This window comes from Dromiciops gliroides, chromosome 1 (genome assembly GCF_019393635.1).
Source record: "Dromiciops gliroides isolate mDroGli1 chromosome 1, mDroGli1.pri, whole genome shotgun sequence".
In the NCBI taxonomy this organism is placed as follows: domain Eukaryota; kingdom Metazoa; phylum Chordata; class Mammalia; order Microbiotheria; family Microbiotheriidae; genus Dromiciops; species Dromiciops gliroides.
In genome coordinates, this window is record NC_057861.1 from 303,952,069 (window position 1) to 303,964,777 (window position 12,709).

Sequence of the window (12,709 nt, forward strand, 5' to 3'; positions counted from 1 at the left end):
TAGCCCTGCACAATGCTAGACATATACTGCTCTTAAGGATCTTATAAACTTGTGTGTGAATAAAGTGTGAACACAGAGTAACTATAATGCAAAAGAGAATGGCATATGTACACAGGAAAAATGTAAAATGGTGCAAGAAGTTAGAGGAGGGATGGTCATTTTTAGGTAAGAGGGCTACAGGGGTTGGCATGGCTGGTTTATGGAGGAGGCAGAATTTGAGTTGGGATTTTGAAAATGATGAATATCTGTCGGCAGAGATAGTGCTTCTGTTCTATTCTTGGGGGACATAATATGCTGCTTCTGCTAATAATAATAGCTTAGCAGTTGTTGGGGTATTCAGTCATGTCTGACTTTTTGTGACCCCATTTGGGGTTTTTTTGGCAAAGATCCTGGAGTTGTTTGTCATTTCCTTCTCCAGCTCATTCTATAGATGAGGAAACTGAAGCAAACAGGGTTAATTGACTTGCCCAGGCTCACTTAGCTATTAAGTGTCTGAGACCACATTTGAACTCAAGAAGATGAGTCTTTGTGACTCTGCCTGACACTCTATACACTGAGCTCCCTAGCTGCTAAAACATTTATCTACCACCTACTATGTGCCAGACACCATACTAAGCCCTTTACAGATATTATTTCATTTGATTTAAATAAGACATCATGATCAAAGGCCCTGAAATAGAAAACACATGTTGGGATGAGAATAGGGAATAGGAGTAGTCCAAACTGAGGACTAGTAGGAGATAGGAGTAGATAGGTAGTTTGGAACCTTTAAACAGCCTTGAATATTAGGATAAAGAGTTTATATAAAGAGTTTATTCAGTAAGCAAGAGGGAAGCATCAAAAGTTTTTGAGCAAAGTAGTTCTATGATCCAAAACATGCATTAGAAAGATTAGCACAAGAGCAATGTGTTGAAGGGAGAATCAGAGAAGATACATTTCATTATAGAATACACTGCTGGTTTCCGGCGAATTCCTTCATCTTGTTTCCTATAGCTTTTCCCTCTCCATCTTAGTTATGAAGACTCATAAATTTTGCTAGTCCAAGGGTGGGAAAAACCATTCTGAGTTTGAGGTCTGTACAAAAACAGGGGGAGGACCACATTTGGCCCACAGGAAATACCCCTGGGCTAGTATATAGCATGGTGCCTGGCACACAGTGGGCACTTCAGAAATGCTGATTGACTGACTGACTTTGATTTTATGAAAGCTCACTTATCCCTATGAATGTCCATTACCCAATGGAGATGATTCCCTGAAGTAACAGTGATGGTGTACAGCTACTGTCTTTTGAATTCACTATAATTTGAATATATTTCAGAATTTAGTATGAAGAACAATTGACAAAGAAGACTTTATTCCCCCAGATTTACATGGCACAAAAGGATGACAGACTCTGAGCTGGCCCCGAGGAATGCTCTGCGTTTCTTATCAACTTTGCCTTCTCAAAAGGTTCCTGAGAAATCAGATCTTGTTCTTCGCTGCATAATATCTGGTAACCATCACTGGCTAATCTGCATCTGAAACCTAATTGCAGAAAAAGCCTTTTGTTCTCTTTCATTTATATTTTGTTCATGTTTTAATTTTGCACACTTATCGATGCTGCTTCTTATGAGGAACAACTTCTCACTGATGCAATATTTTTGATACAATAGAAAATCCTCCCAAACATAAAAGAACCTTTATCTACCCTCCCTCTTAAGTGGCTATATGTGAACCTGGGCAAGTCATTTAACCTCTGTTTGCTTCAGTTTCCTTAATAAATAGCACCTTGCAGGGTTGTTGTAAGGATCAAAGGCTCAAAATGCTTAGCACAGTACTTGTCTCCAAAGTCCTTTTTGAGTGCCTCTATGACTTGAGACCAATTCATATTTTTCTTGGAAGCTTTGGATGTAGGAGCCCTGATGTTTCTATCCTCTTCTGGGGGTGCACCTTGATCTTCCTTGTCACTAAAGAAATCTTCTATGGTCTTCACCTTTCTCTGTCTGCTCATCCTGTCTGTCTTTTACTTGACTTTTAGCTCCTTAAAGTGGGGGCACTGTTTCCAAGCTGCACTGTCCCAAGCTTCAGGGGGTCCCAGGTGGTATGATTTAAGGAGGGAAAGGTTCTTCACTCACCTGGTCTGTTCCCTGGCCCATAGATAACTCCAGGCCAGCTTGCTAATTAACCAGACACCAAAACTTTGTGTGCCCCGGGTTGTTAGCTCTGATGAGCCTGCGCCCCTCCCCCACCTGGGCCACTGCCACTCAAGCCTACTTCCTGGTTCCCAGTAGGGGCGAAAAATCCAAGTTCCACCTCAGTGCCAGCAGAGACCCCTATACTCTCCCCCTGGCCAACCACTCAGCCCTCTCACCAGACTGTGAGCTTAGTTCTAGACAACACTGGCGTTGCAGCTGATTCAGAGACTCTGGGGGTCTGAGACTGGATCTGTGTCATTGTGACTGTGAGGTTGGACTCTCCTTCTTGCCTTGGCACAGCAGCCCCCTCCTTCCAACCTTCTAAGCTGTCTTTGGCTGGAAAAATAGCACAGTACTGGTCACATAGCAGGCCCTATATAAATGCTTTTCCCCTTCCCTCCCAGGCAAAACTGCCAAAGGGCAAGATTGCAACTGATAACACAGGTAAGTTTCTATTTTTGTAGTTTCCTGATTGTTCACAGAAAAGCAGGATGGATACTTTAAATTTGAAGGTAGAAGACCAATAGGATCCATTGCATTTAACCTGAGTTTTGCTGCCTTCTCATATTATTACCCCCATAGATCCACTCTTAATGATCTGTGGCAGCTAGTAGAGATACCTGAAACCCACAGTTCATCCAGAATTCTTTGTTTAGATCAGGGTTTTTTAAACATTTTCCTCTTGTAACCCTTTTTCTTTTTACCAGAGATATTTTTATGTGACCCTTAGGTATATAGGTATGCAAAATAGGCATACATAGCCTTTTACTATTGCCAAATTTTTCACAACCCCCACATTCATTTACATAACACCCTTTGGGATCGTGACCCACAGTTTAAGAAGCTAGGGTTTAGATGCTATCTTAGATCTTTTTCCTTATTTCCTACTTTTTTTTCCTACCAGAGCAGCTACCAACTAACATGACTTTTTGAATTAATTTCCTTCTCCCTGTATGTCCTCTTTGAAAAAATAAAACCAAATGAATGGATAAATGAATAGATAAAACTTGGGTAAACTATGAATAGAGAAGCAAAAGGATAATTGTCAAATGGAAAAATAATTGAGTTGACAGTATAGTAACATCCTTTGTGACTATACTCATTTCCTAATAAAATAAACTAAAACTGGTATAAATTACTTAACCATTTTTTCCCCTTTAATGGGCAAGAAAGTGTGCTCCATTTACCTACTTGGATATAAATAGGAAGTAACACCATGTATTCACTTTTAAATATTATAGATTGTAAGATCTGAAGGGGACTCTTCAAGATGATCAACACTACCCTCTTAGTTTACACATTGGGAAACTCCACACCAAGAGGTTCAATGCCATGACCAAGCTCACAGGTCTAGTAAATAGCCAAGAACGTGGTGTCCTGATGTCCTGTTTCTGTGTTCTTTCCAATGGACCAAGGTTTCTTAACTTTTTCTAACTCATGGGCTCTTTTGGGAGTCTGGTGAAGCTCACGGACACTTCATGATAATGTTTTTAAATGCTTGTAAAAATAAAATGCACAGATTTACAAATTTGTGCTGAAATAGTTATTAAAATATTTAAAGAAACAAATCTGCAGACCCCCAGGCTGAGAACCTATTTTCTAGAGTGCTTTCTATAAATGATCTAATTTGATCCTTATAACAATTCTGTGAGTCAGTTATTACTTTGAGAAATCACATGATTACTTCTCCTCAAGGGGTGGAGCTGATCCCACCTAGAGCTTAGCTATGCTTCTCTTTCAAGTATTATCCTCATTTTTCTCTGATTCATTTTCCTCCCTTCTTTTACCCTCCTCTTCCCTCCACTTCCCTCTTCTCCCCTTTTCTTTTCTTTCCTTCTATTCTCTTGCTTTTTGAAGGACTTGAAACCAGAGTTCATGTTACCATATGTATCTAGCATAATATAAAATTTCAAGTGTAAAGTAGATTTGGACTGTGTGTAGGAGGGAAAAAAAAGCATTACGATTCCCATTTTAGAGTTGAAGAAACTGAGATTCAGACAAATCATATAACTTGCCCAGCATAACATAGCAGGTTGGACACCTGGATCAGGTCTTTTTACTCTAAGTCCAGGACTCGAACCCTTTCTGGTACTCATTTCTTTTTCTTTTTTCTTTTATTATTATTATTTTTTGTGGGGCTATGAGGGTTAAGTGACTTGCCCAGCGTCACACAGCTAGTAAGTATCAAGTGTCTGAGGCCGGATTTGAACTCATTTCCTCCTGTATCCAGGGCTGTTGCTTTATCCACTGCACCACCTAGCTGCTCCATGGTAGTCATTTCTTAATCTAGGTCTTATATATTTAATTGGAAGGGGGGAAAAAAGGACAGATACTGTACTTTTGCAGCAAAGGTTATGCTATAGGCGTGTCTTTGGTTGAGTTATGGAATGGCTTTGCTTAGGTGACTCCATGCCCTGGGATGTGCTCTGTGTTGTTTTTTTGTTTGTTTGTTTGTTTGTTTGGTTTGTTTTTTTGGTTATGCATCTATAGTAGGACAGACAGAGGTAGAGGCAAAAAACTAGATATTTCCTAGCTCTTCTCTGTGTCCTGAATAGATTTTTCAATGTTATCTGGAGAACCCCAGTGTTACAGAATCCTACAGATTAGACTTCTCCATTACCCCTACTCTCTCCCATCCAGGGGCTTCTTAAATTATCAAGTCACTAGGTGACTATCAGTCTAAGGGATTGGTTTTCAATATATAGTCTATAGGTGGGTCCAGATGGCCCAAGCCTATCCAAGAGTTGGGTGTGCTTGTAACTCAGTGAGTTCCTGACGACACAGGGTGGTCCCATCTATATCTTATTTTTGCTATTTCTATTCCCAAACCCATGTCTGTGCCCGCGAGCAATTTGTCCTGTGCTAATTATGGTCCTTGTATCCTGACAAAGTGATTGTTTCCCTACACATGATCAAACCCATCTTATACTTTTAAACCTAATATCAGGCTGAATAGACCTAATAAAGTCAAAACCTTGCTCTATATGAACCACATTGAAAAGAAAAAGAAATAAATCACAGAAGAAATTAAGATAATAAAAACTGATTGAAAGGGAACCATTAAGACAGAGAAGTAAAGAAAGGTCATATGACTCTAAGGTCCAAGTCAGGTTCCGCTTCCCTAATGGACAGAAATAATCACAAAGAAGTAATTCCTATTTGTTTAATCATTTGCTTGGATGAGACACCCATGGAAGTTATACCCATAGCAAGAGCCCAGGGGAAAGGCATGTCCTGGCCTGCTGGCTTGTCTGCCTCTCACTCAGCAGTTCACTTACTCAGGTTCCTACCTGAAGGGACAAGACATCCAGGAAAAATTTGTGCATTTGCCCGGAAGGACATTCGCAGCATGCTCAGAGGAGGTGGTCAAGCAGCAGCCATTAGAGCTGAGGCCAGGGAGTCTAAAAATGAATGAGAGACAGAGTGACCTTTGTGGACATTTTTAAACTCTGTAATCTTTTTTTCTACATGTCACTGCTGTCTTTATTGCATGGTCTCCCTCATCTGCCTTTAATTTTTTTTTCTCCTTTAAATATCCTTAGAAGGGATAAGAATCACTACCTTTAATGATAGCTGGGGCTGTCAGCCAGAAATTCCTAGATACCTGATATGAGAGGATTATGACGTGCACATTCTGGAGGGGAATTTAAGATGACCAGACATGTCAGAGTCTTGATACTTTTTTTTTTCCTGTTGCAGCACCTTTAAGGGTTTTTCCCTGAGATGGAGGTTAGTTTGAGAGAGAGAGAGAGAGAGAGAGAGAGAGAGAGAGAGAGAGAGAGAGAGAGAGAGATTCACTGGGACTTTACATAACCTATACCCTAAACAGCCTGACCCAGAAGCTTCATGAAAATGGGAAAGAGCCCACAGGTTGGAAATTCCAGTGTTTCTCCATATCCACCCAGTCTGCATTACCTAATGCTATATTACTGACTAATGAACTCACTAGAGGGAGGACAGCATAGAAAGGGCTAGTGACAAATTTCTGGCAATTGCATCCAGATTGGCAGCACAGCACCTAGCCAAGCAGCTCATATTCCTTAATTCTTGGGTTCTTTAAAGAAAAATGATCTTTGTAAAACCAGTTTAGCTTTTTTCTCAGTCATGCCCTTAATCTCTGTTGGAACCTAACTCATGTTGGAGGCGTCAACCTTTTCGGTCTTTCTGCTATATGGTAATGCCCATGCTGTTCCCAGGGCTATTCAGTGTGATCACAGATCAGCAGATTTAAAACTTTTTTCTAAAACATCAGTTTAAAGAAAAGATAAGTAATGTCCTTATTTCTATGTTGCCAGGTCAACCCAAGCCAGAGGTAACTTGGTATAAAAATGGCCATGCTATCAGTGAATCAAACATCATTTCCAATTATGAAACCTTGGAGAATCAGTATATTCACATGTTACATTTATATAGGTAAGTGGCTGTCTCTCTGCATACTGTTTATTAACAAAATCTGTATTCTGTCATATGTTGGCTATTGGGAACATATGGAAGCAAGGCCAGATAAATGGTCTCAACTTCTTTACTGAGTAACAATTTCAGAGGACTGACTTCTTTCCCATTGATAGTATTAGAAAAAGTTACCCAAGATTTCCTTGGTTCTTCTGGGTAACTTGATTGTTCTAGGTTGTATTATTTGGTGCCAGTAATGATATTACAATCTGAGAATTATGAGGACTCTTTATCCAAGCTGATCAATGTATTTCTTTGAGAGGAGGGAAAGGTTAAAATGGTAGATAACTAGTAATCATTTATTAGTGCTTCCATAGTTTGGTGAATCTGTAATTTCATCAATGTGGGTTACTCCATCCAATGATTCAGGTCACAACCTGTGAGAAATAAAAGCATTCAAAGATTTCTGAGACTCAGCGTTGGAGAAAGTATCAAAGGTCTTTATTTATACTCTCTAGAGAATGGGCCCATTCCCTAGTGGAATGGCCCAAAAATGGCAGTTTGAGAACCCCTTTTATTCCCTGACTGGCCCCTCCCTTCTTCCTCAGCCACAATCTGTGCTCCAAAGACCAGTGTCAGGAACTAGCCAATCAGAATGCAGTATAGTCAATGGGGGAGGCGACACAGGGACAGCCCTTCAAACTCCTCCCCCAGGTGACTAGTCTTGGGTTCCTAGGCTAGGAGAGGAGCCCAACCCCCATCTGTGGACATCTCAAGTGCCTGCCTCTGTTCTCAGCCAAACCCAATCCACCTCCCAGATATTCCCAGACAGTTCTAATTAACTTTGGGGGGGGGGTCCCACATTTCCCACACAACCCATCCTCACCTTCTTATCTTTTGTGACTCTGACTCTGTCCTCTACATTCTCCTTTTGTGGTACAATAAAAAAAAAGCTCTGGATTTGACATCAGAGGACTCGTTCAAATTCCAAATTTGCCAGTTGATACCCACGTGACCTTGGATGTCACAACCTCTCTGGGCCTCAGCTTCTTCATTTGTACCATGAGGTGATTGGATTCTGTGGACTCTAAAGTCCCTTCTAGCTGTAGGATCTACTCAATAGGCTGGAAGTCTTTTAGCTCTAGCAGATGGCAGGTACTCAGCAAATACTTTGTGATTGATTGATTCCAACATCATCAAAACCCAAGAAATGATGTTAATTTTAAGTTTTGGCCTAGACAACGTGTGTGTCAGTAGAGTGGCATTTTAAAATCTGATGAATTGTTTTTAAATTACAAGTCACTTATACAGTGGAACTAGACCAGCAGGAGGGAGGAATAGGAGTACTTAGTGGGCAGGGCATTGAGGTAAAGAGGTGGGAGAGAAGAGTCCAGGGAATACTAGAGCCTCATAAAGTGGAAAACTGAAACATTGTGATGATAAACAAGAGAGGAAATTAGTTATAGAAAATTTTCAGGGAAACTTGTTAGGTCTGCTAGTGTTGCTGGTGAACAGCAACTTTTTTCCCTGAGGGATTTAAATTTCTTATAATTGAATAAACCATTTCTAATCTCTTGGCCTGCCACTGAGAAAATATGACTGATGATGGAGAGGATAGGGCAATAAATGTGGGAAAAGGCATTTTAAACACTTTGGGGGGAATCTATTAAATAAAACTCAAGGCTAAATTACTGTACATACACCAAAGAGAACTTTGAAATTTTGATACTTTACACCCTAAGCATTTTTTTAAATAAAGCAATTTCATTTGTGCAGAAATGTTGGATGAGGGACAGTTCTGAAAATGGTTTATTTAAAAAGCATACAATGCCTTTCATAGCCTTTGTTATTCATTAATTAAAACGTTGGCCTGTTTGTTTTTTCTTGCCATTATTGGCTAAACCACAAACCACAAGATTAACCTCATAGTGCTCCAAAGAAAAAAGAACTTTTCTTTATCTACAAGGGTTTTCCCTTCAGGTCATTTATTTTGAGTTCTTCCAGATGTTAGAAGCTCCTATTTCTGGCTTTCTCAAGGCCTCTTCCTGGTTTAGGAAGTCTAATCTGGAAAACTTTCTCTGTTTCATGAGGCACTGAAACATTTATTTTCTGCCCCACCTTTCTCTTTCCCTAGGTGCTCCCTCCCCCAATCCTCCCTTCTTGCTTTCCCCTTTCATTTAACTGGACCATATAGGTTTTGACAAATGAGACAGCTTTGGTGAGACAAATCAATGCTTATGTGATCTTTATGCTTACACAATGATCTGGGTGGAAGGGAAGAGAGAGGAGTTATAGACAGCTTCCTCCCTCCCTTCCTTCCTTCCTTCCTTCCTTCCTTCCTTCCTTCCTTCCTTCCTTCCTTCCTTCCTTCCTTCCTTCCTTCCTTCCTTTCTTCCTTCCTTCCTTCCTTCCCTCCCTCCCTTCCTCTCTCCCTCCCTCCCTTCCTCTCTCCCTCCCTCCCTTCTTCTCTCCCTCCCTTCCTCCCTTCCTTCCTTCCTTCCTTCCTTCCTTCCTTCCTTCCGTCCTTCCTTCCTTCCTTCCTTCCTTCCTTCCTTCCTTCCTTCCTTCCTTCTTATTATCCCCTTTCCTCTTTCTATCTTTCTGTATTTAATCAAGAATAACCATTAAAGTATCCTTTATAGTTTTAATTAACTTTCTGGGAAAGGGGGTGGAGGTCTATTGAGAGGGAGAAGGAATGGGAAGAAATGATAAATAAATGTTTTCTATGTCATAGTGAAAGACTGTGGCTTATGCAAATGCAATATACAAGGCAGCAATGCAACAGATAAAAATCAAGAGAAGACAGGAACCCACACCTAAAAGACTACACCCATTCTTACAACAAACAAGCTTATTTTGATTTTCAAAAATCCAACCAAACTTTACTGAAAAAAACACAGTTTATAACAGCAACAGAGGAAGCAGATGGACTCCTCAGAGGGACCAATCAGGTCCCTGAGCAAATCACAATGAGAGCAGTAGGGAGGGAGGGAAGAAAGGGGCAGGAGAGAAACAGACAGACACAGACACAGAGACAGAGATAAGCAGAGAGGTGGAGAAAGGTAGAGACAGACAGACACAGAGATATGTACACAGGGAAAGAGAAATAGAAAGACAGAGACACAAAGAAGCAGCAATTAAGATAGAAACAAAAAGGGACAAAAAGGGAAAGGGGGAGAGAAATAGAAGGAGGAGGAGGAGGGAGGGAGAGAGAGAGAGAGAGAGAGAGAGAGAGAGAGAGATGGTTGGATTAGGGGTAGAGGAGAGTGAGCTTCAGATGTGTGTCCCTAATCTCCCCCAGGGGGAGCTCAGTGATCAGTGTTATGTTAATTCAGGCCAAGGCATGGTTAGCAGCAGAAGCTTGAAAAAGATTGTTGGCAAAATAACTGGAAGGTTCAATTCATTTGGGAGGAATGCAGCCTTTTTGAATCCCTACTAGCTTTAGTGTGTACATGAACACTGCATTAAAATCAGGCATACAATTCTGTCATTGACCAAAGGGGCTGTAAACTTTTATCTGACATCACAAAACAAGATTAAAAACAATCCAGGAGGTGAGTCAAAGGATAAATAATATATCTGATAACTCACCCCCAACCTGGACATTTCTTTCCAAGGTTAACAACAACAAAAAAATCCTTTGTTACTCCTTTAATTCCCAATCTCTCTCTCTCTCTCTCTCTCTCTCTCTCTCTCTCTCTCTCTCTCTCTCTCTCTCTCTCTCTTTTAACTTTTTCTAACCTACCCCTTCTCTACTCATTTATGATTTTATGCTTTAAATAAAAATTATTCATCAGATCATACATAGGTTTTCTTTTTTTGTTTGTTTGTTTGGGTGAGGCAATTGGGGTTAAGTGACTTGCCCAGGGTCACACAGCTATTAAGAAGTGCCAATTATCTGAGGTCGGATTTGAACTCAGGTACTCCTGAATCCAGGGCCAGTGCTCTATCTATTGCTTCTTCTAGATGCCCCCATACATAGGTTTTGATTCCAAACCAAAAGGGATCTTAGAAATCATGGAGTCTAACTGCCTCATTTTACACATGAGGAAACCAAGGCCCAGAGAGCTTACGGCGCTTGTTCAAGGTAACACAGGTAATAAGTAGCAGATCTGGGATTCAGATCCTGGCTCTCCAAGTTTAGTTGTCTTTCTATTAGCCCCTGCTGCCTCCCTCCTGACCTCTGGCATTTTTCTGCTTGATACTCTTCCCTTCCAGTCCATTTTAGGCACTATAGCCTGGTAAATCCTTCTAAGGGTATGGATGGCTCTAATTATGTCACTTTCTTGCTTAAAAACTGTCAATGTCTCCTTATTACTTGTATAATTAAGTCTATAACTAATAGTCTGGCATTCAGGGCTCTCCACAATCTAGCTCCAACCTTCCTTTTTAGCTTTATTTTCCACGACTCCCTTACAGGTCAAATTATATGTGTATATGCACAACATATTCATTTATGTGTGTGCATATACACATACATGCACGTATGTATGTGTGTATATATGTGTACATATATGTAGTTGGTTGGGGGGGGGGATCTGGAAGTTGGGTTCAACTCCAAGCTCTGTTAGTTATACTTCTGTGACCTTGGGCAAACTGTTTAGCCTTTTCCAGCCTTAGTTTCCTATGTGTAACAGGAGAGAGTTGGGCTACATGGCTTTTGAGGTCTACTCCAGCTTTAAATCTGCAAGCCTATAATTTTGATGCAGTTCTGCTTTCCCCAGTATATTAGAAACTTCTTATGGAATTGCATTTGAAACCTTTTTATGTCCCTAGTAGCTCACAGAATGCCTTACACATGCTATGAACTTAATCATTGCTTAGTTTTACTGGCAGTAATGATATTCTTCATGTCTTTGCCAGTTGCAGGTCTATCGCTGACCAGGTTCTTGTTTCTTTTAAGGATTCTTACGAAAACTAGAATTACTTTTAAGCTGCTCAGTTATGATGCAAGTTATGTGTAGCTCTGTCCATACTGTGCAAATGTTGTGAAAGCCTCTGACAGCCTGAGATAGGTTTAGTTTTTGTCTGTGATGGGTTCATCAGATTTGTGAGTGTTGACCTTATTACACCAAGGTTATGGTTTGATCCCTTTAGGAGCCAGTGAAGACCATAACTATACTGAAGTATTTGGACACTGGTTCTTTGAGGACTCCTGGACCCTAAATGGAAATTGTCACCACCAGTTACTTTCATCCTGCCTCTAATACTTTCTAGCTGTGTGACCTTGGAAAAAATTACTTGACCTTTTAGAGCCTTGGTTTCTTTATGTATGTGCATACACACACACACACACACACACACACACACACACACACACACATATATAAAGGGAAGTTGGATTAGACATTGTCTAAGTGCTTTTTAGCACTAAAGCCATGATTCCATGACACAGCTTATACTTTTTTCACTTTCTTCTTTAGCTCAAGTTTCCTGTATTATGACCCTAGGACCGGGTAGCTGCCTTCATTCCATTTTATTCCCATAGACTACACCCCAATCCTGGCCAGCTACATCACAGACTCTTGGTAGTTGTCAGTCACAATAGGATGGACCCACTGAGTAGGGGTAGTGTGCTGAACAAGGATAAATGCCTGTTGAATTGAATTGGGTTGAGCAGATACAAATAGGAGACTATAATCTTGAAACTTCCATCTCACTGTTGGCAGACTTTTAATGCTTTTGCCAAATACAAAGGGCAGAACATTATTCCCACTTGAAAAAACTTCCAAATACCACATGTTGAATCCATACACAATGCCAGGGTGTAGCTTTGAGAAGGAAGAACAATGGGTAAGTTGAAAGGAAGAAATTCAAGTTAGTTTGGTAGATCCTTCTTCCCTTTCTGGGTTGCCCCCCTTCATGCTCCCCACCCCCCACTCCTATAAATCAAGTTGTCTCCATCTGGGGCAGTAAAGTTTCATAAATGTCCAAAGAATCATCTAGAAGTATTAAGTAATGATTGGTTGGCAATATTTGGGAAAGTGTTAGATTTGCAGTAAGAGGACCAGGAACTGAATCCTGACTCTGCTACTTCTAATTTCTGTGATTTGGGGCAGGTCACACCTTCCCTGAACCTCAGCTTCCTTCTTCTTCTTCCACTTACTACCTATGGGATCTTGGTACTTAACCTGTCTGGTTCT

The 12,709-nt window shown here is 40.6% G+C and overlaps 1 protein-coding gene and 1 long non-coding RNA gene across 4 annotated transcripts in view; one reads left to right on the forward strand and one right to left on the reverse strand.

The window, feature by feature from the left end:
- ALPK2 (alpha kinase 2) overlaps window positions 1-12,709 on the forward strand; it is a 180,892-nt gene that overhangs the window by 14,609 nt on the left and 153,574 nt on the right. Inside the window, 2 exon segments of the mRNA XM_043966972.1 lie at window positions 1,365-1,492; window positions 6,470-6,587. Of these exon segments, the coding sequence (XP_043822907.1) occupies window positions 1,384-1,492; window positions 6,470-6,587 (227 nt within the window). The 5' untranslated portion in view covers window positions 1,365-1,383.
- LOC122728434 overlaps window positions 1-12,709 on the reverse strand; it is a 60,421-nt gene that overhangs the window by 11,289 nt on the left and 36,423 nt on the right. For all 3 annotated transcript variants that reach the window (XR_006353286.1, XR_006353284.1, XR_006353289.1), the window contains one exon: window positions 5,465-5,575. This is a non-coding gene — a long non-coding RNA (uncharacterized LOC122728434). The remainder of the gene's footprint in view (window positions 1-5,464; window positions 5,576-12,709) is intronic.